The sequence below is a fragment of the Lolium perenne genome, chromosome 3 (assembly GCF_019359855.2).
Source record: "Lolium perenne isolate Kyuss_39 chromosome 3, Kyuss_2.0, whole genome shotgun sequence".
Lineage (NCBI taxonomy): Eukaryota > Viridiplantae > Streptophyta > Magnoliopsida > Poales > Poaceae > Lolium > Lolium perenne.
Window position 1 is genome coordinate 67,867,432 of NC_067246.2, and position 18,639 is coordinate 67,886,070.

General features: G+C 47.4%; 4 protein-coding genes across 4 annotated transcripts; all 4 read left to right on the top strand.

Moving 5' to 3' along the window:
- Positions 1–2,677: 2,677 nt before the first annotated feature.
- On the top strand, positions 2,678–3,670 carry LOC127341614 (uncharacterized). The gene has a single exon (XM_071827976.1). It carries the CDS (start codon positions 2,800–2,802, stop codon positions 3,523–3,525), a length of 726 nt encoding a protein of 241 aa, XP_071684077.1. The 5' UTR covers positions 2,678–2,799; the 3' UTR covers positions 3,526–3,670.
- A 121-nt stretch (positions 3,671–3,791) lies between these two features.
- LOC127341612 (noroxomaritidine synthase) lies at positions 3,792–6,843 on the top strand. The gene is made up of 2 exons (XM_051367473.2): positions 3,792–6,125; positions 6,197–6,843. Exons 1-2 carry the CDS (start codon positions 5,005–5,007, stop codon positions 6,609–6,611), a joined length of 1,536 nt encoding a protein of 511 aa, XP_051223433.1. The 5' UTR covers positions 3,792–5,004; the 3' UTR covers positions 6,612–6,843.
- Positions 6,844–7,126: 283 nt separating this feature from the next.
- On the top strand, positions 7,127–8,957 carry LOC127341613 (noroxomaritidine synthase-like). Its single transcript, XM_051367474.2, has 2 exons — positions 7,127–8,262; positions 8,351–8,957. Exons 1-2 carry the CDS (start codon positions 7,142–7,144, stop codon positions 8,763–8,765), a joined length of 1,536 nt encoding a protein of 511 aa, XP_051223434.1. The 5' UTR covers positions 7,127–7,141; the 3' UTR covers positions 8,766–8,957.
- Positions 8,958–11,219: 2,262 nt separating this feature from the next.
- Positions 11,220–17,042, top strand: LOC127341611 (putative pentatricopeptide repeat-containing protein At1g56570). Its single transcript, XM_051367470.1, has 3 exons — positions 11,220–11,844; positions 12,488–14,150; positions 15,475–17,042. Exons 1-2 carry the CDS (start codon positions 11,338–11,340, stop codon positions 13,724–13,726), a joined length of 1,746 nt encoding a protein of 581 aa, XP_051223430.1. The 5' UTR covers positions 11,220–11,337; the 3' UTR covers positions 13,727–14,150; positions 15,475–17,042.
- Positions 17,043–18,639: the final 1,597 nt, after the last annotated feature.

Consider the following 18,639-nt stretch of genomic DNA (forward strand, 5'->3'; position numbering starts at 1 on the left):
ACGGAATCCGTTCATGATTTCCAATCTGTTCATCATGGAAATCCATAGGAACGTATTTGTTTCAAGTTGCAAACCATTTGAGGTGGGAAACCATTTATTTTTTAAAAATGTTTAAGGTGGAAATGCGTTCATTTTCAAATTTGTTCAAAGGCGGAAACCGTTCGATTCGGAAACCGTTCATAGTAGAATTTCATTCATGTAATTGATATGTTCAAGGTGGAAACCCTTTCATGGTTTAAAGTTTGTTCTTTTAACAAACCGTAAATCATGGAAATCAGTTCATGTGACCAACATAGGAAAAACCTTTCATTTTTTCAAAATGTTCAAAGTGGGAATCCGTTCATTTCCAAATTTGTTCAGAGGCGGAATCAGTTCATGAAAACCCTAGGTATCGATTATTGTTTTAGCGAGGTGCGACATATATATAAGTTGGGTGCTTCTTTATGGTTTTAATTTATCGATGTACCGATTTCATTATAGTCGAGGTTCCGAAAACCCATATTATAAAGGTACGACTTATCTCGATGGTAGGTGTTGTAGATCAAATCAATCGCTGATGTGGTCGACGGTACCGAAAATTCTAGGTACCGATTGTTGTTTTAGCGAGGTGCGGCATATCCATAAGTTGGGTGCTTTTTATGATTTTTACCGATGTACCGATTTCATTATAGTAGAGGTACCGAAAATCCCTTTTATGAATGTATGGGTTACCTCGATGGTAGATTTTGTAGATCAAATCAATCGCTGATGTAGTCGAGGGTACTAAAAATCCTAGTTACCGATTGTTGTTTTAGTGAGGTGCGACAAATACATAAGGGCCCTTTTGTTGTGGCTTTTTTTTGGCTTTTTGGCTTTGGCAAAAGCCAAAAAAGCACCTAAATGGGTTTTGGAAGCCAAAAGAATAGGATCTTTGTTTTTGGCTTCCAAAATACAAAAGCCAAAAAAACATCTATTTAGGTGCTTTTTTTTGGCTTTTGCCAAAGCCAAAAGGCCAAAAAAAACCACAACAAAAGGGCCCTAAGTTGGGTGCTTTTTATGATTTTTACTGATGTAGTGATCGGTCATGCCGATAGTTATGTTAGGATAATTTTTCTTCCTATTTAGAGGATGGCCACAGCGCCGCCTGTGTTAATTGAACCATTGTAAAGCATTTGTTGAACTGTTGATCCAAATGATTCTAACTAAGGAAATATATAAATTGTTGGCCTAAGTTTAGATGGCTGGGCTAACACAAATGATTCTAATTAAGGTTGCAGCCAAGAAAATGCAATTCTTTCATCAAAAAAGAAAAGGTGGAAATAGAATTACCGAATCCATCTCTCTGGTTGCTTTCATTAAAAAAGATAAAGGAGTAATTATGAGAAATTAACCAGTACATGGCCACCAACAATTCCATCTCAGTGAATGGAAAAATAGTCTATGTCTCTCTACATAAAATCCATCTGTATTGACTGAATTTTCTAGAAATACAACATCTACACATCAAGAGAAGACTAAATCCTGGAAATCACATACACAGGCAGTAACACAATGTCTTGTTGATACATCAAATTACTAATCAACATCATTCTACAGCTAACAGTAGGGTACCAATAACATTATCAGCTTCGACACCTAGTACCTAGTCCATGACATATCACCTGAATTCCTTAAACATAGACAATTTTCAGTCCCATGACAAGTCACTGATGTGAATTGTAAACAAATAAAAGCCTGCAAAGTTTTAACAGATTGTGCTCACTTTCGAGACAGCAAGCAACGAACTCCAAATTACTTCTGCATATGTACTGCTCCCTGTGGCATTTTAGCAAACACTTAACCTGCAAAGCTACAGTTCAGAGGCTACAATAAACAAGTTCACAGCGGGCAGAATTAGCGGGAGGCGCATGTTGAAGTCTAGGCCGCCGGCTCACAGAACTGCAGAAGTCAACGCCAACACTTGTGCGAGACCACGCCGGCGACCACGGGAATTCAGAGCGGCTGTGGTGGCTGGACGCTGGCTAAACGCGGTGGATGGAAGTGACCTCCTCTCGGACGCGTGCTATGTACTGTCGGGCAGAGGGCACCGTCGGTCGTCTAGCAGAAGGAGGAGGGAAAGGTTGCCGACGGCCACGACACAAGGGAGGGGCCCAGTCGATCCCGCGGCAGGAGAGGAGGACGATGTCCGGCACGCTGGAGCGGACGCGGTACGCCACGTGAGGGAGGATGGGGAGGTCGCCGGCGGCCGCGACGGAAGGGAGGGGCCCGGTCGATCCCGTGGCCGGAGAGGAGGAGGATGTCCCGAAACAGCGGGATAAACAGTCAACGAAATAGATAATCATGCGAAACAGCCGAAACAGTCAACTCCCGAAACAGCTGAACGAAGTAGTATCACGAAACAGCAGAACGAAGTAAACTCCCGAAACGGTACATTAAATTGGGCCGAGCCCATTTAAGCATCTCCTTTGTAAGACAGGTGGGCGGAGCGGACCATCTATCCCGCTTAAAGCGTTCAATAGTGGATCCCAGCCATCACGCGACAGACGCCCAGCGTTCCCCCCTCGCTAATGGGCCTTGCCCAGCGCGTCGATTGAGCGGCAAATAGGGTTCCACATGAGATGGGCCTGTCGTGGGTTTGTACATGACAGGCCTTTCTGGCCACGCAGGCCCAATTCATCAGCCGCAGCAGGTTTTCCTCGGCGCGGCACCGCCGCCGCCATCTGCCTCGCTCGCGCGGGAAAATTCCCCCGTCTCCCCGCCACTTCGCTCCACAATCCAAGCACCATCCCGACGAGATCTGCCATACCCGGAGCACTAACCATGGCTACCGCCGCCGCCGACGAGCACGCCGAGGCGATGGAACAAGTTGGAGGGGAGGAGCGGGCGGCGGAGGCCGTCGAGGCGATGGAGCAAGTTGAAGAGGAGGAGCGAGCGGAGGCCGACGCGGAGGCCCCAGCGGAGGAGGGGGCAGCGGCCAGCGATGAAGCGCACATAGAGGCAATGGAGCAAGTTGAAGAGGAGGCCCAAGCGGAGGCAGAGGAGGAGGTCCAAGCGGAGGCAGAGGAGGAGGAGGAGGTCCAAGCGGAGGCAGAGGAGGAGGTCCAAGCGGAGGCAGAGGAGGAGGTCCAAGGAGAGGCGGCGGAGGCGGCGGCGGAGGCGGCGGCGGAGGCGGAAGTGCTGAGCACGGTGCTCCCGCTGGGGAGGGTGAAGAAGATCATGCGGCTGGACCGCGACATCAAGAAGGTGACCGCCGAGGCGTCGCTGCTCATCGCCGCGGCCACCGAGCTCTTCCTCGGCTCCCTCGCCGCCGGCGCCCACACGGCCGCCACCCAGCGTGGTCGGCGGGGGTTGCGCGCCGCGGACGTCCGGGCCGCCGCCCGCGCGCACCGCCCCACTGCCGACTTCCTCCTCGACTGCCTCTCCACCGCCGAGGAGGCGCCTCGCGCCGCCCGCTCCGGATCTGATGCCGCCGCCCCAGCAGCAGCACCCAAGCCGCTGCCGCGTGGGACCCGCCGCATCGACGGATTCTTCCAGAAGGTCACCTAGATTTGCGTGCCTCTCTCCATCTGTACTCATGAACTGCTTGTCTAAGCTGTTAGATGTACTCCTGTCCTACCTGCCATCTGATGAAATTGGAACCTATGCATTCTATCAAATCAAAATTATGCAATTATCTTTGCCCATTTCCTCACATCATACCTTGATTTAGGCTTCTGCAATGCGCATTCGACAGCCAGTTAGCTCCCTGTTACCCTTTATCTCATTCTCATCAGTTGGGGCCTGTTTGAAACAAATGTTCTCCTTTGGGATTTGGTTTGATGCTGAGAGTAAGAGTGCTACTAATTTCATAGAAGGTTATACAACCACAGTTTCTTCAGTGGTTCACTAGGATTTACCCCATTGTTACAGACCTGCTGACCAGAGAAGTTGCAAAAGAAATGATGACACATCGATTGATGCGTAGATCTGTGACAGATTTGGCTGATGTACACTGGCGCGAGAATACTTCAACAAGGTTGCCCTTAGCTAATGTCTCTGGTTGGGAAGTTAAGACTTGTCGGTGTGATGCAAACAAGCAGTTCACTACTTCACTTCCCTCTTGCACACAATAGTGATTAGGTTTATTTTTAGTGACTCAGCAGTGACTTGGCTGATGTACACCGGCGTAAGAATACTCCAATAAGGCTGCCCTTAGGCAATACCTCTGGTTAAGAAGTTAAGACGTGTCGGTATGATCCAAATACACAGTTCACTTCCCTCTTGCCACGGGATGTACTGGCATCACAAAATTTACATGAGTGTAATCCCACACGTTTTGGGTGTTTGCATGGTGAACAAATCAACCAGCAAACCAGGACTAGGATTAGTTTTAAGATGTACAGAAATGCTCTTCTCGGAGTCCCAGTTAGTCACTGGTCTAAAGAGGATTATAATCAGTCATTCAGTCTTATAAAGATTAGAATCAGAAACATGAAAAGTTAAATGGTTTTTATGTGTGAGCACATATAACTATGATGGGTCGTTGATTTTTCAATGCATATATAGTCGAACATTCCGGCACGATTTATCCGGTGAGTTACATTAAGTGTGTATTTTTTTTTCGAGAAAACGCAAAGGACCTTTGCGTCTCATTTCATTGAAAAGATAGGGTTTTTACAAGCCTCCTAGGAGGTGGGTTACAGGAAGTCTAAACTGTGTGTATTGACAGACAGGTGTACAATGTCTAGTTCTTGAGAAGTCAGATTCTGAATAAAGTTGCTTGGGATTTTTTTTTCTAGAATAAGCTGCTTGGGATAGAAGACACATCTAGTCTCCAGAATTATAGCAGTTATATTCGGACACATGAATGTTGTGAATCACTGCGTCCTTAACTCGAGGAAACTGATTAACTATTCCATGGGGAAGCTGCTCATATGCGGTTTCTTTATATCAGTACCGAAACCATGCATTTGACATTAGCAAGGGGAGGTAGCCTAAATTGCTGCATGCTTTTCTTTCCTCTGCATCTCATAACTGTGTTCAACCATGGGCTTCTTCTGGAGCTTCCTTCTGTCCTACCCTGAGATCTTCCTAGCCCTAGTCTGCTTCTTCTGCCTCTCTCTCTTCCGCCTTGTCCGGAAGTGCCAGAAGAGCGCCATCCCGGTGAACTGGCCTGTTGTTGGCATGCTTCCCTTCCTCGTGAAAAATCTGTACCACATTCATGACAAGGTCACCGATATGCTCCGTGAGGCGGGATGCACCTTCAGGATCATTGGCCCATGGTTCCTCAACATGAACTTCTTGGCAACCTGCGACCCAGCCACTGTCAACCACTGCTTCAACACCAACTTCCACAACTACCCGAAAGGCAGTGAGTTTGCCGAGATGTTTGACATCCTAGGTGAGGGGCTGCTTGTGGCAGACTCTGAATCCTGGGAGTACCAACGCCGTGTGGCGATGCAAATCTTTGCTAGCCGCGCCTTTCGGTCCTTCTCCATGTCCACCATCACGAGGAAGGCTGGCACAGTCTTGTTACCCTACCTTGACCACATGGCTAAGCACGGCTCACAGGTTGAGCTGGAGGGCGTCTTCATGAGGTTCTCGCTTGATGTCTCGTACTCCACTGTGTTTGCAACTGACCTTGACTGCTTGTCTGTGTCTCGCCCGATCCCTCTGTTTGGCCAAGCCACAAAGGAAGTGGAGGAGGGAATGCTATTCAGGCACGTCGTGCCACCGAGCTTGTGGAAGCTCTTGAGGACGCTCAAAGTTGGGAGCGAGAAGAAGATGGCGAACGCAAGGGTGGTGATTGACCAATTCATCTATGAGGAAATCTCGAAGCGGAAGGCACAAGCAGAGAAGGAAAGCCAAGGAGACGTGCTGTCCATGTACATGAAATGGCCAATGGATCCCAGCATGAGCGAGCAGCAGAAGACCCAGTTCCTGCGCGACACGGTGGTGGGGTTCATCTTCGCTGGGAAGGACCTCGTTGCTGTCACACTCACGTGGTTCTTCTACATGATGTGCAAGCACCCGCATGTCGAGGCGAAGATCCTCGAGGAGATCAAGGCCCTGCCGAGCACCACATGGCCAGGGAACCTCTCTGTCTTTGAGTGCGAGATGATCCGTCCTGCTATTTACCTGCAAGCCGCGCTCCTCGAGACACTCAGGTGACACATCATTCAGCTTTGTGTAGCTCCTCCTAACCATCTGACTAACCCATGATGTGCATGTGTTTTAGGCTCTTCCCGGCGACCCCATTTGAGGAGAAGGAGGCCCTCAACGATGATGTCCTGCCAAACGGTACCAGGGTGAGCAAGGGCACAAGGATCATCTTCTCGCTCTATGCCATGGGGAGGATCGAAGGGATATGGGGCAAGGACTGCGCAGAGTTCAGACCAGAGCGGTGGGTTTCGAAGAGCGGGCGCCTTCGCCACGAGCCGAGCTACAAGTTCCTGGCCTTCAATTCCGGGCCCAGGAGCTGCCTGGGGAAGGACCTTGGCCTCAACAACATGAAGATCGCAGCTGCTTCCATCATATACAACTTCAAGGTCGAGCTGGTGGAAGGCCATGCTGTGATGCCTGAAAGCTCTGTGATATTGCACACACGGAACGGGATGATGGTTAGGCTCAAGAGAAGGGAGGCAGCTGCTTGATTTTTGCTGCCCTTTGCGCATGAAACTAGGTGCGGAATTACGGGTGGATCGGATAACTAAAGGCGTGGGCCATCTGTTTGTAGTTTTAAGACACAAAATATTGTAGTGATTGGTCTGATTGTATTTTAGTTATTCTCATGTAGAATTTTATCCATGTATTTACAAAGAATATGCATCATATGAACATCACTATTCACTGAGTAGTTACTAAAAATTACATTGAACTTTTTTCTGTTGAATTGACCCTCCTGGCCTGTCTCAGTTTACTACACTGTCCATTTTGAATGACATGTCCAAAAATTTATTCAAAAGTAGCTCAACTTAATTCAAGAGATCATGATTGCCTGCTGTATGCCTCCGCGTGGAGCTGATGGCATGATATTATAATTGATCAATTTCGTTACCAATGAAGCACGGTGCACATCTATATATACACCATAAGAGCAGAGAACAAAGAACAGCCAAGCCTGCTTAGTCCATTAATATCTCCATGCCTTTCTTCCCTCTGCATCTCATATCCTTGTGCAGCCATGGGCTCTTCCTGGAGCTTCCTTGTGTCCTACCCTGAGGTATACATATCCATCAGCTGCTTCTTGTGCATATCCCTCCTCCGCCTCATCCGGCGGTGCCAAAAGAGTGCCATCCCGGTGAACTGGCCTGTGGTGGGTATGCTTCCCTTCCTCTTGAGGAATCTGTACCACATCCATGACAAGGCTGCAGATTTCCTCCATGAGGCGGGGTGGAACTCCATGGTCTTTGGCCCATGGTTCCTCAACATGAATTTCTTCGTGACCTGCGACCCCGCCACTGCCAACCACTGCCTCAACGGCAACTTCAAGAAGTACCCCAAAGGCAGTGACTTTGCTGAGATGCTTGATTTCCTAGGAGGCGCGATCCTTGTGTCAGACTTTGAATCCTGGGAATATCAGCGTCATATGGTGATGGTCAACCTTGGCTCCCGTGCATTTAGGTCCTTCGCCATGTCCACCATCACGAGAAAGGCCGGCACGACCTTGTTACCCTACCTTGATTACATGGCTAAGCTCGGCTCAGAGGTCGAGCTGGAGGGCGTCTTCATGAGGTTCTTTCTTGATGTCACGTACAGCTCTGCTTTCGCAACTGACCTTGACTCCTTGTCTATGTCTCGCCCGATCCATGCGTTCGGCCAAGCCACAAAAGAAGTGGAGGAGGGGGTGCTGTTCAGGCACATGATGCCACCATGGTTGTGGAAGTTCTTGAGGGTGCTCAATGTCGGGAGCGAGAAGAAGATGGCGAATGCAAGGGTGGTGATCGATGGGTTCATCTTTAAAGAGATCGCCAAGCGGAAGACAGAGGGGAACAAGGAAAGCCAGGGAGACGTTCTCTCCTTGTTGATGAAGTGGCCCATGGATCCCAGCATGAGCGAGCAGCAGATGACCCTGTTCCGGCGTGACACGGTGATGGCATTCATCTTCGCCGCGAAGGATCTCGTTGCTGTCACACTCACGTGGTTCTTCTACATGATGTGCAAGCACCCGCACGTCGAGGCGAGAATCCTCAAGGAGATCAAGGCCCTGCAGAGCACCACGTTGCCAGGGAACCTCTCGGTCTTGGAGGGTGACATGCTCCGGCGTGCTGTTTACCTCCAAGCTGCGCTCCTGGAGACACTCAGGTGATACAGCTTTCACCTCCTCGATCTTCTAGCCCCTCCCAACCATCTGATCGACTAACCCAGGCACTGGATGTACTGCTTCTTTCAGGCTCTTCCCAGCGGCCCCATTCGAGGAGGTAGAGGCCTTCGCCGACGATGTCTTGCCAAATGGTGCCAGGATCAGCAAGGGCACAAGGATCGTCTTCTCGATCTACGCCATGGGGAGGGCTGAAGGGATATGGGGCAAGGATTGCCTGGAATTCAGGCCGGAGCGGTGGGTATCAAAGAGCGGCGGTCTCCTCCACGTGCCAGGATACAAGTTCCTCGCCTTCAACTCCGGGCCCAGAAGCTGCGTGGGGAAGGACCTTGCCTTCAGCAACATGAAGATGGTAGTTGCTTCCATCATTTACAACTTCAAGATGGAGCTGGTGGAAGGCCATGCCGTGATGCCTCAAAGCTCGATCGTACTGCACACAAGGAACGGGGTCATGGTTAGGCTCAAGAGAAGGGAGGCAGCTGCTTGATTTTTACTGCTATCGGTCCTTACATTGCTGGGTTATGAATCCATGCATGGGAGATGGACATGGACCATGACATATGCTTGTTGTGTTTGAGATTAGTTGTGTGATGGACAGCTTATTTTTAAGTAAATTTGTTTGCAAATGTTTCATGTAACAATGTACTGTATCAATAAATTCCATTGTATCTTACGTGTATCTACACATAAATAGTGCTTCTGTCCGGTACAGATCTCTCCTTGCAAAGTTGAGTAAGAAAAACAATTCTTGGATCCTGCTCTATTGATTTTAATTCAGTTATATGAGAATGGATCTGGATCATCAAATGTCCCAGCTCAGAGGCTATTCATCAAGTCATTTGTTTTCTTCGCTTTGAAAGCAAGCGTTGGCTTGCGACACTGATTTTTGGGACTGATTGACTGACGTCTAATAAAAAAGTATATGGATGGCATAAGAGATGCATTACAGATGGCATACGAGAGACACATGCTATAAAAATTATACATATATATGCGGTGGATCCAGGATATTTCTGGATGCATTAACTGTTTCTTGCTCCTGTACACCCAACTCCATCATTTTTTCCCGTAAAAAAAAGAAACGCCATGAAGTTTCTGGCCTTCAACCACGGGCCAAGAATCTGCCTCGGGAAGGAGCTTGCCTTCAGCAACATGAAGATGGTTGCAGCTGTTTGATTTGTACAGCTATCTGTTCTTACTTTGTTGGGTTATATATGCACATGAAACTAGATAAGAATCCATGTGGGATGGAATAACTTACAGGTGGCAGACATATGTTTTTTTTTATTGTGCAGACATATGTTTGTTGTGTTTGAGATTGTCATCATGCCATGGGAACAAAATATGTTATGGTGATTAGTCATGTGATAGTCTTTTAATTATTTTTCATGTAAATTGTACCCATGTATTTATAAACATGCATCTTTTGTGTATCTACATGTCAACCGTGTTTCTGCCTGGTAGGGAGCTATCACTGTAAAGTTGAGCAATGAAAGCAATTCTTGGATGGATATTACCTGAACCTGTTGGATGTTATTCAGTTATTACCTGAGAGTGGATGATACTCGTTCAGTTTCCGTAATCGGATCATCAAATGCCAGCTTCAGAGATTATCCATCAGATCATACGTTCTCTGTGCTCTTAGAAGAAGCATTGACATTGGCCCTACGCCCCTACGCACGTTTTCCTTGTACCATCAGTATCATCTAGCAAATGTATAGCTACAACATAGCCCGAAGTTGATGATCATCACAGAGTTGCTAGTGAAAAGAACATTAAACTTTAGGAAAATGAAAAGGCGTGCTTTAGAGCGTAAAAGAATTCCAAAAAAAACACTCATGTACATATACTCATAATATATACCATTTTTTTAGATCATGTACCCATTAATTTCTTTATAAAACATGCTTTTTGTGTCCATGAAATAAATATAGATTTGTTCTTTTTTCTTGAGGGCAGTGGAATGCATGTTTTTGCACTAGAATTAATGATTTTGCTATGTCTTAGTAGACTGAAGTTTCTAACACAGTTCAAAGATTTCTGGTAAACAAGTGCAATTGCATTTTTCTACATTTTTTTGTGGTTACATTTTATTTGGCTACCGAGACTTAAGACTGAGAATTCTGGCAATCCAGCTGGCCCGTCACGGCCTTGACAAGCACAGTGCAAGGCATGACATGATGTGACCTGGATTCCTTTTGTGTTGGGCCGAGCCAACCCACATGCCCTGAATTGAAAAAGGCACGGCGCAAACACTTTTCGTGGTTGTAATTTATTTTTTCTCTGAGGTCCTCTATCTAAACTGTAACTCCACCGCTCTGTTTTAAACTTTCAATGCATCATCTAGGTCCTTCGGGACCTATCCCGTTAAAGAAAATCATGCATGGTCTGGCAGCTCGAAAGACTGCTCGAGCATGGCTACAACCGGAAGCTGTGTCGTGACCACCCTGTTGCGGGCTTCATGTCTAGCACAACCCGCTTAGCCCGTGTCGTGTCGTGCTATGGTCCCGTGCTTGACTTTGTCCTTCCAAACCGTCCAAAATAGCCCGGCCCCATGATCAGAATATACAAACCCCAAAATCCCTCTAAAATAGAATACAAACCCTAGAATTAAAGTGTACTACTTCAAAGAGAAGCGTAAGAGTATCAGTGATATATCTCACAATCATGCAAAATCTTAACCCGATTTTTATTTTTATTTTGTGCTAGACAAAAATAACAAAATCTGGTATATTTTGAAGATCTGAAAATGTACTACTTAAATTCACACTTTTGTCATTTTTATGTAGATCAAACTATGAAGTATTTGAAATTGATATTTTGCACTTTGCGGGGTATATATGTGGTTCTTTTAGAATTTTTTAAAACTGAAAAATATAACATTTCATTTTTTTAAGAAAACGAGATCACTGCACAAACCTCCGTCCAAAGAGAGGTGCTGTTCTTGAGAGGTTTGCGACGCTACTCCACCGCACCGCTAGGCGAACGCTGCCTGGAGCTCCGGCCTCGCTGCTCCTTCCTCCCCCTTGCCGGCCTCCTCCACCTGCTAAGCAAACCAAATGTCCCAGAAGCACGCGACCACTCTCATCAAGTCCCTGTGCGCGGGCGGCGCGCTGTGCCAAGCCCGCGCCGTGTTCGACGAAATGCGCGACCGGGACGTCGTGGCGTGGACGGCCATGCTCTCCGGCTACGCCTCCAACGGCCGCCACGGCGACGCGCTGGACCTCTTCCGCGGCATGCTCGCGGCGGGCGTTGGCCCCAACGAGTTCACGCTGTCCAGCGTCCTGACCGCGTGCCGTGGCGGCGGCATGTGTGCGGCTGGCGGCTGCGACCCATCATCGCTGCACGCTGCCGCGGTGCGGCGGGGCGTGGATCGCATGCCGTACGTCGTCAACGCGCTCATTGATGCCTACGCCTCCCGCCGAGAGGGCGTGGCGGACGCGAGGACGCTGTTTGATGCGTTGGGGAGTGGGCGCACGGATGCATCGTGGACGTCGATGATCGCCGGGTATGCCCGGTGGAGACAGGAGCACGTGGGGCTACAGTTATTCCAAACAATGATTCAGGTGAGATATCTCTGACTATGTGACTGTTCTAACGGTCTTGTATTTCTTATCTGCTCTGCTCTCTACCATTTCGTATCTCAGTGTTTCAGTACTCTGTACAGAGAATGTTTTTTTTTTTGTAGCGGAAACTCTATGGGTATAATTTGATAAAATAAAATCTATGATATTCATTCTTGAAATGGTTCAAACAACATGAAATTGGTCAAACACTACCTGGATTTGCCACGTCAACTTGTATTTCTAGATTCATTATGAAGTATGCTATCCTGTAACATCTAACCATAAAAGAATGCCATAATGTTACCTTTACTCCGTTAGAACTCTACGAATGCCCCAAATGACACCGGAGGTTTCTAAAGTCTAAACATTGGATCACTGTGGTGTGGAGTTCATTTTATGATTTTGGTACTCTTTGAGTTGACGGTTTGTTTCGGATCTCAGTACTAGCTGAGTTCGTGTGAACGATAACATATTAACCATTGGCAGTAGTAGCCAAACATGTTATTTTACCATTTTCTGTTGTTATGCCCTAGTAAATGTTAAAAGAACACACCATATGCTAATGTTTGTCAGTTTTGCTTGTGCATGAATTTCTGCGCACATTTGTTCTCATGGCCGATCATCTACTTTTTCTATGGTGCAGGTTGGTGTTGAGCTTAGCCCATTTACTTGCTCTATTGCACTACATGCATGTGTTTCCATAGCCAACTTACGTATCGGACAGCAGCTTCATCTACTGTCCTTGAAGAAAGCTCTCAGTGCAAACCTTGCCGTTGCCAATGCTCTGATCCACGTGTACTGCAATTGTGCACACCTTTTGGATGCAAGGAGGATTTTTGACGAAATTCCTGAGAAGAATTTGGTCACCTGGAATACCTTGATTGCTGGGTATAGCCAATGCAATCCATTAATGGCCTTGCAGCTTTTTCGTGACATGAATCTTCAGCAAAATTGCTTCACCCTGACTAGTATTACATCGTCCTGTGCTGGTCTTGCAGCTCTGGGACTCGGGAAGCAGGTCCATGGGGCTGTCCTTCGGAGAAACTATGGTGAGGACCTACAGTTGAGCAATGCCTTGGTGGACATGTACTCCAAGTGTGGGAGCATAGCAGATGCAAAGAGAATGTTCAACAGGATGGGTTGCAAGGATAAATTATCATGGACAGCAATGATTTGTGGGTATGGGATGAATGGGTACGCCAATGAAGCCATCCAGCTTTTCAGTTCCATGGTCCATGCAGGGGTGTGTCCTGACCATGTTGTGTTCCTGGCCCTGATAAGTGCTTGCAGCCATGCTGGTCTAGTAGACGAAGGATGGAACTTCTTCAGATCAATGACAACTGAGTATAAGATGCAGCCTAAGAAAGAGGTTTATGGGTGTGTCATCAATCTCCTTGCACGGGCAGGGAGGCTGAGAGAAGCATTTGACCTTATCAATAGAATGCCATTTGCTCCTGATGAATCTATTTGGGGAGCATTGCTTGGTGCCTGCAAGATGCACAAGAATGTGGATCTGGGCAGATTGGTTGCAAGAAGGATCATCGAGGTCAATCCTGATGGAGCAAAGACTTACATCCTACTTGCGAATATATATGCTGCAGGTAACAAATGGGGTGAGTATGCTGTCACGAGGAGGCTGTTGAGAGGCATAGGGAACAGGAAGGAAGCTGGAATGAGCTGGATAGACGTAAACGATAAGATGTATAGCTTTAACACAGCTGACAGTAGCAGCTGTCAAGTTAGTTTGGCAGATGAGGCATTGCAGATCTTGGCTCGACACATGCATGGCGCTAGAGCTGATTTTTCCCAGGATTTTTCAGAATCACATGATCAGTTTGTGCTTGGACAATCATTAGTTGGAGCAAAACATATGCATAAATGAATGCTGCAGGTTGTGATGCTGATAGTACCTGTTCAGAGCCAAGCTACTGTGAAGTGTGAACTCAAGTTAGACCATCCACACGGGTGGAAAGTCGGTTTGAATGCCTGATGGAATCTGTTAAAAATCGTTGGAGCTAGGTGAATCATGGTGTCAGAAAGAGAAGTGAACCATATTGTTGGTTTGTTTCGAAGGAATCAATGTACAAGGGGCAGGGAAACTTGGCGCACATGGAAAAGAAGAACAGTAAGAGATTGCTTGGAAACAGAAGAAGCGGCAAAACGCTGAATGCATGTATTTATTAATCATGGGCCAATATAAAAACCGATTTTAACATTGGAGTGAAACAAGAGAGATTCCAAAGCCTGCCATTTTTCCTCCGAATCGGTTCAACATAGTGGATGGTCTTATAGAAAACCTTGCACAGGTACATTTCAGCTTAAGCAAAAAATTGAAGTAGTTGTGTAAGAAACACACAGAATATCTTTATACCAAAATTTCCTTTTCTATATGACTTCCTCACTTGCACCTAGGCAACATGTACCTTTGGCCTTATCATATTTCCTACTCATAAAGTTGGAGATGGTGGTGAGTTTACTCTTCCATCACTGTTATATAATATAGGTGGTACCAACATCTTAAAAGGCCTTGAATAAACAATTACAACCATCCATACATGTTATACTCATACGTAGGACCAATAGTTTTTGCAACACACACATAAATATATACACTTTTACTCTCATAGAAACCAACCCTTTTTTTACCGGAGCCACACGGCAGAATGGTTCCATGTCGTGTCTCGCCTACGCGGACACCGGGGATGAACACACCCCCATTTCTTGTTGGTTAGTGGGCACGAAGGCGTTTCGGCCTCAATGCCGCCTTAGGATCATTCCCAGGCGGAGCAGGATCATACACAAAGCACACACGATCATTTTTTACCCCTGTTCAGGCCGCCCTTCGGCTAATAGCCCTACGTCCTGCTTTGGTGGATTATCTTATGGATACAAAGTACAATGGAGATGAAATCTCTGCCGGGAGGATGCTTTTATCACCTCCTACACCTCCCGGACTTCCTCGATCTTTTCCTCTCTCTCTCTCTCAATCTTGGCCTTGACGTTATCAAGAACAAAGCTCTAACTCTCTCAATGTAGCTCTCTCGACGTAGCCCCCCCCCTCTCTCTCTCTCTAGATGTGATCTTCTTTCATGCAATGATCCTCTTCTAACGTAAAGCCCCCTTCTGCTAAGAGTGAATCTCTGGCTTATCTATAATATCTAAATAGGAGCAACCCACTAGGTCTAATTCTCTCAACATGCAAGCTATCCTCCTCAACAAGTATCTTTGAGCAATCCTAGCATGCCACGTTAGCGTTTCTGCCATATCATCCTAATAAAAAAAATGCAGGCCACCATTATGTTCAGCGCGTTCAATTCCCTTCCGTTCACGTCAAAAAAATCCCTTCGGTTCAGCTTGCTGTAACAATGCCATGTTTTATTTCCTCCTGCCTCCACGACACTACTCCATTAGTCGGTCTCTTGCCTTCTGAGATGCATTAATTTATGAGGAACTGTTGGTCTTTTCCTCTCCCTCTCTTCTGGCTTCATGACTCGATGTATCTTCACGGTTAATGCCCTCCCATTTCTCATCTCAGTGGTCTCACCCTTCGTCTGGGTCAACACAACAACAACCTTCCAATATCTTCCAATGGTTCTTGCCGTTTACTGAATCAACGATTCGCACTTGCAGCCAGCAGTACATCAGCTTTCAGGAACATTGGCGTGTTCATGAGCGAAGAGATAAGGGAGCTACGATTCTAAGCACACCTCAGAAGGCAATCTTCCATCCCTTCGTGCCCAGATGATATTGAATATGGATGGATCTAATTTGCTCTAGCTGATTGCATTGAGGAAGCCTATCCTACCATCAATCGCACTGTGTCAGGTAATTTAGGGCCCTCCATTTTGTTTAATCGATTGCACTTATTTTGCATGGATGTTTTTGATATCCTATCTCCGGAGAAATTACAAATCCGAGAGAATAATCCTTTGACTGTAATATGGCAACCGGTCTGTACTCCAGCTTGAAATGGCGTGGAAATTGTTTATGTTTTTGCAGATATGGTATGTATGCACGCTTTTTAATGGCAAGTATCTTTGACCTATTAACACTTTACAACCGAGACATTCATGTTCCATGAAATTGCACGAGGAACTGAAGACTACCTTGGTTAGAAAGCAAATACTCCTGATGGAGTAATGTGTTGGTTCCCAGCTATAAGGTTGGTATGATGTTCGGTGGAATTGTGCTTGGCACCTTGGCACGATCACACCTGATGGAGAACAGTGTTCAGGTATCTATTCAATTCTACGATTAAAATATTATACTTCACTTTAGGTTGTACATTTTTTTGTGCAAGATATTGCTTGATCATATTCTACTACTACTACTCAAGGGCTATTTCCTTCATCATAAAGCTGTAAGCTAGAGGATGCACCTTCCATTCATTTAAGTGACATGGAATCTTGCCGTTCACAACCACTGTAAAATTAAAAAATCGAGTTGGAGCTCTCTCCTTTTACTATACTCTTTTTTATTCTATGAAGTTACTGCTTCCCTTCAACATGGTAAGCTTCTTAACTGCATAAACAGTGTGACTGGCAACTGCATTCTGAGTTTTCTTCCTGTACAAAAACATGTTTCCTTCAAAGTGTAGGCTTTCTTCATTTCATGCCTGGCGTTTTGATAAAACCATTAATCAACTACACGATTATGTAGTAAGCAAGTGTCAATATTTTTTTCTTTCACATCCGCCTAATTATTCTCAGTCATTAGGAAATATTTATCATTATACATAGTAGTTTTTGCTAAAACCAAAAATTACGAATTTCTATTTTCTCAAAATCAAGCAATCCCAAAGATTTTTTTTGTTAAATGAGGAAAATTATGTAGGCGATGTAAACATGGAGATGGAAGCAATTAGTTCCACATGATTCCGCACCATTAAGCACCCACATTTTCCATTTGTCCTTGATCTTCGGAAACAGTATCATTGGCAAGGCTTATTTGTTGCTAAAATCCTTTGCATTTCTTTCCTTCTAAATTTTCTATGCAGCCAGTCTGACGGTGGATCTCGAACATGTTAGAACAGAGAGTATTGAGCACCCCTTGGGAGGCTTAACAAATCTAAATCGGCAGTCTTGAGTAGCAAAAATCAAAGAGCAACTATTTGGCAATTTCTGAAGTGTTCTTGCAAATACAGCGGATGATGTACAGGCAATGACAATAATCTATTATTCGATTCATTGTATCGCCAATTCTCTGTAACTTAGTTGGCTTACTACTTTTTTTACCATGCCATCCAATACTTTCCGCAGCAACGTGTGGAGTATGATCTAGTATATCTCCAGAGACGGTCACAACGGCTCGCCGGGGCACCGTCCAAGAGCGTTCCCGGGCTCAATCGGATGGAGCCACGCGGGCGATGGGCAGATGGGTGGTGTGCGTGGCCAATAGATGGCCGCGGGCGGTGCACAGACGCGCTTGATGATGGCGTGACAGCTCGGGCAGCGAGCTGTCACTCCTGTCTGCGGCGCAGGCCGCGCAGGGGTGGCGCCTGTTCCCCACGCAAGTCCTGACGTGTCCCATCGATCCTAGCTGTCCCCCGCTCCCTAGCCTCGCCTAGCCAAGGAGAGGAGGCTCCTGAGGCCTTCCTGGGGCCGTCCGAGGCACGCCTTGGCTCGGAGGCTCCGCTTCTGTGCCCTTAGTCTCTCCACAGGGGATGCTCCCGGGAGGAGGCCAAGGGGAGCTCTTGGCTCCATTTGTCCTGTTCTCAGCGTCCTATCCGCTCGTCCAGACTCGCCTTTGTCTGGGAGCACTTGTTCTCCACTGGTTGTCATACGTGACAAGGTAAACTTTAGCACCATTGCACAGTTTTTACCACAAGTCATACCTGTGTAGCTTGCCACAGAAGTGTGGTAGAGGTCGTGGGATGGGGCCCGCGCGCGCCGCAGTGTAATCGTGTGGGCCCTGGGTCCCATTACGCCGACAGAAGCCCCCGGGCGAGGGCCGGCAATGCCACGGAGTAGCCCACGAGCAGTCTTGTTCTTTGAGTTCTTCAGAAGATTTTGTTGCCGGGCTTCGCCCTACAGCGGCGCGCGGGCCCAGCCTGTCGCGGGGCACGACGCGACGGGATGGTGCACCAAGTCTTCGACGCGTGCATATGTCAGTACTCGAGTGCGAGCGCAGGCGACTTGCCTCGCCTCGTCTTCCGTAGTGAGTCTTCATTAACTGCCGCTGCTTCGAATCCTGCGCAAACACAAAAAAAAAACGTGGGAGGGGACTCGTCACGCTCCAAGTGGACCGTTCCACCTCTCCCCCCTATAAAAAGCGGTGAGGCTTGAGTGGCAGCAAAGGCGCGTCCACCCCACTTCCTTCCACTATCTTCTCCTGTTCTTCCTTTGCTTGCTTGGCAATGATGGCGTCGGAGGGCTTAGAGGACGGCCACGGGGACGAGCTCTACGTCCCTGGGGACGACCCGGTTCATCCTGTTGGGAAGGTACCACGGCGCAGGCGGCGGCGCCGCGGCCGCCGCGGTGCCCCTCCGGCTGTCGAAGATCCTCCGGTCCAGGACGGCAGGGCCCCGGCCCGCCGCGATCGTCGTGGCGGATCTCGCGGTGCGGGGGGTTCGGCAGCGCGTGGCTCTCCAGAGTCAAGGCGCGGTCGCAGAAGCGTCGTAGAGGTCGTGGGATGGGGCCCACGCACATGACAAGGTAAACTTTAGCACTGTTGCACAGTTTTTATGACAAGTCATACATGTGTGGCTTGCCACATAAGTGTCGTAGAGGTCGTGGGATGGGGCCCATGCGCGCCGCGGCGTAATTGTGTGGGCCCTGGGTCCCATTACGCTGACAT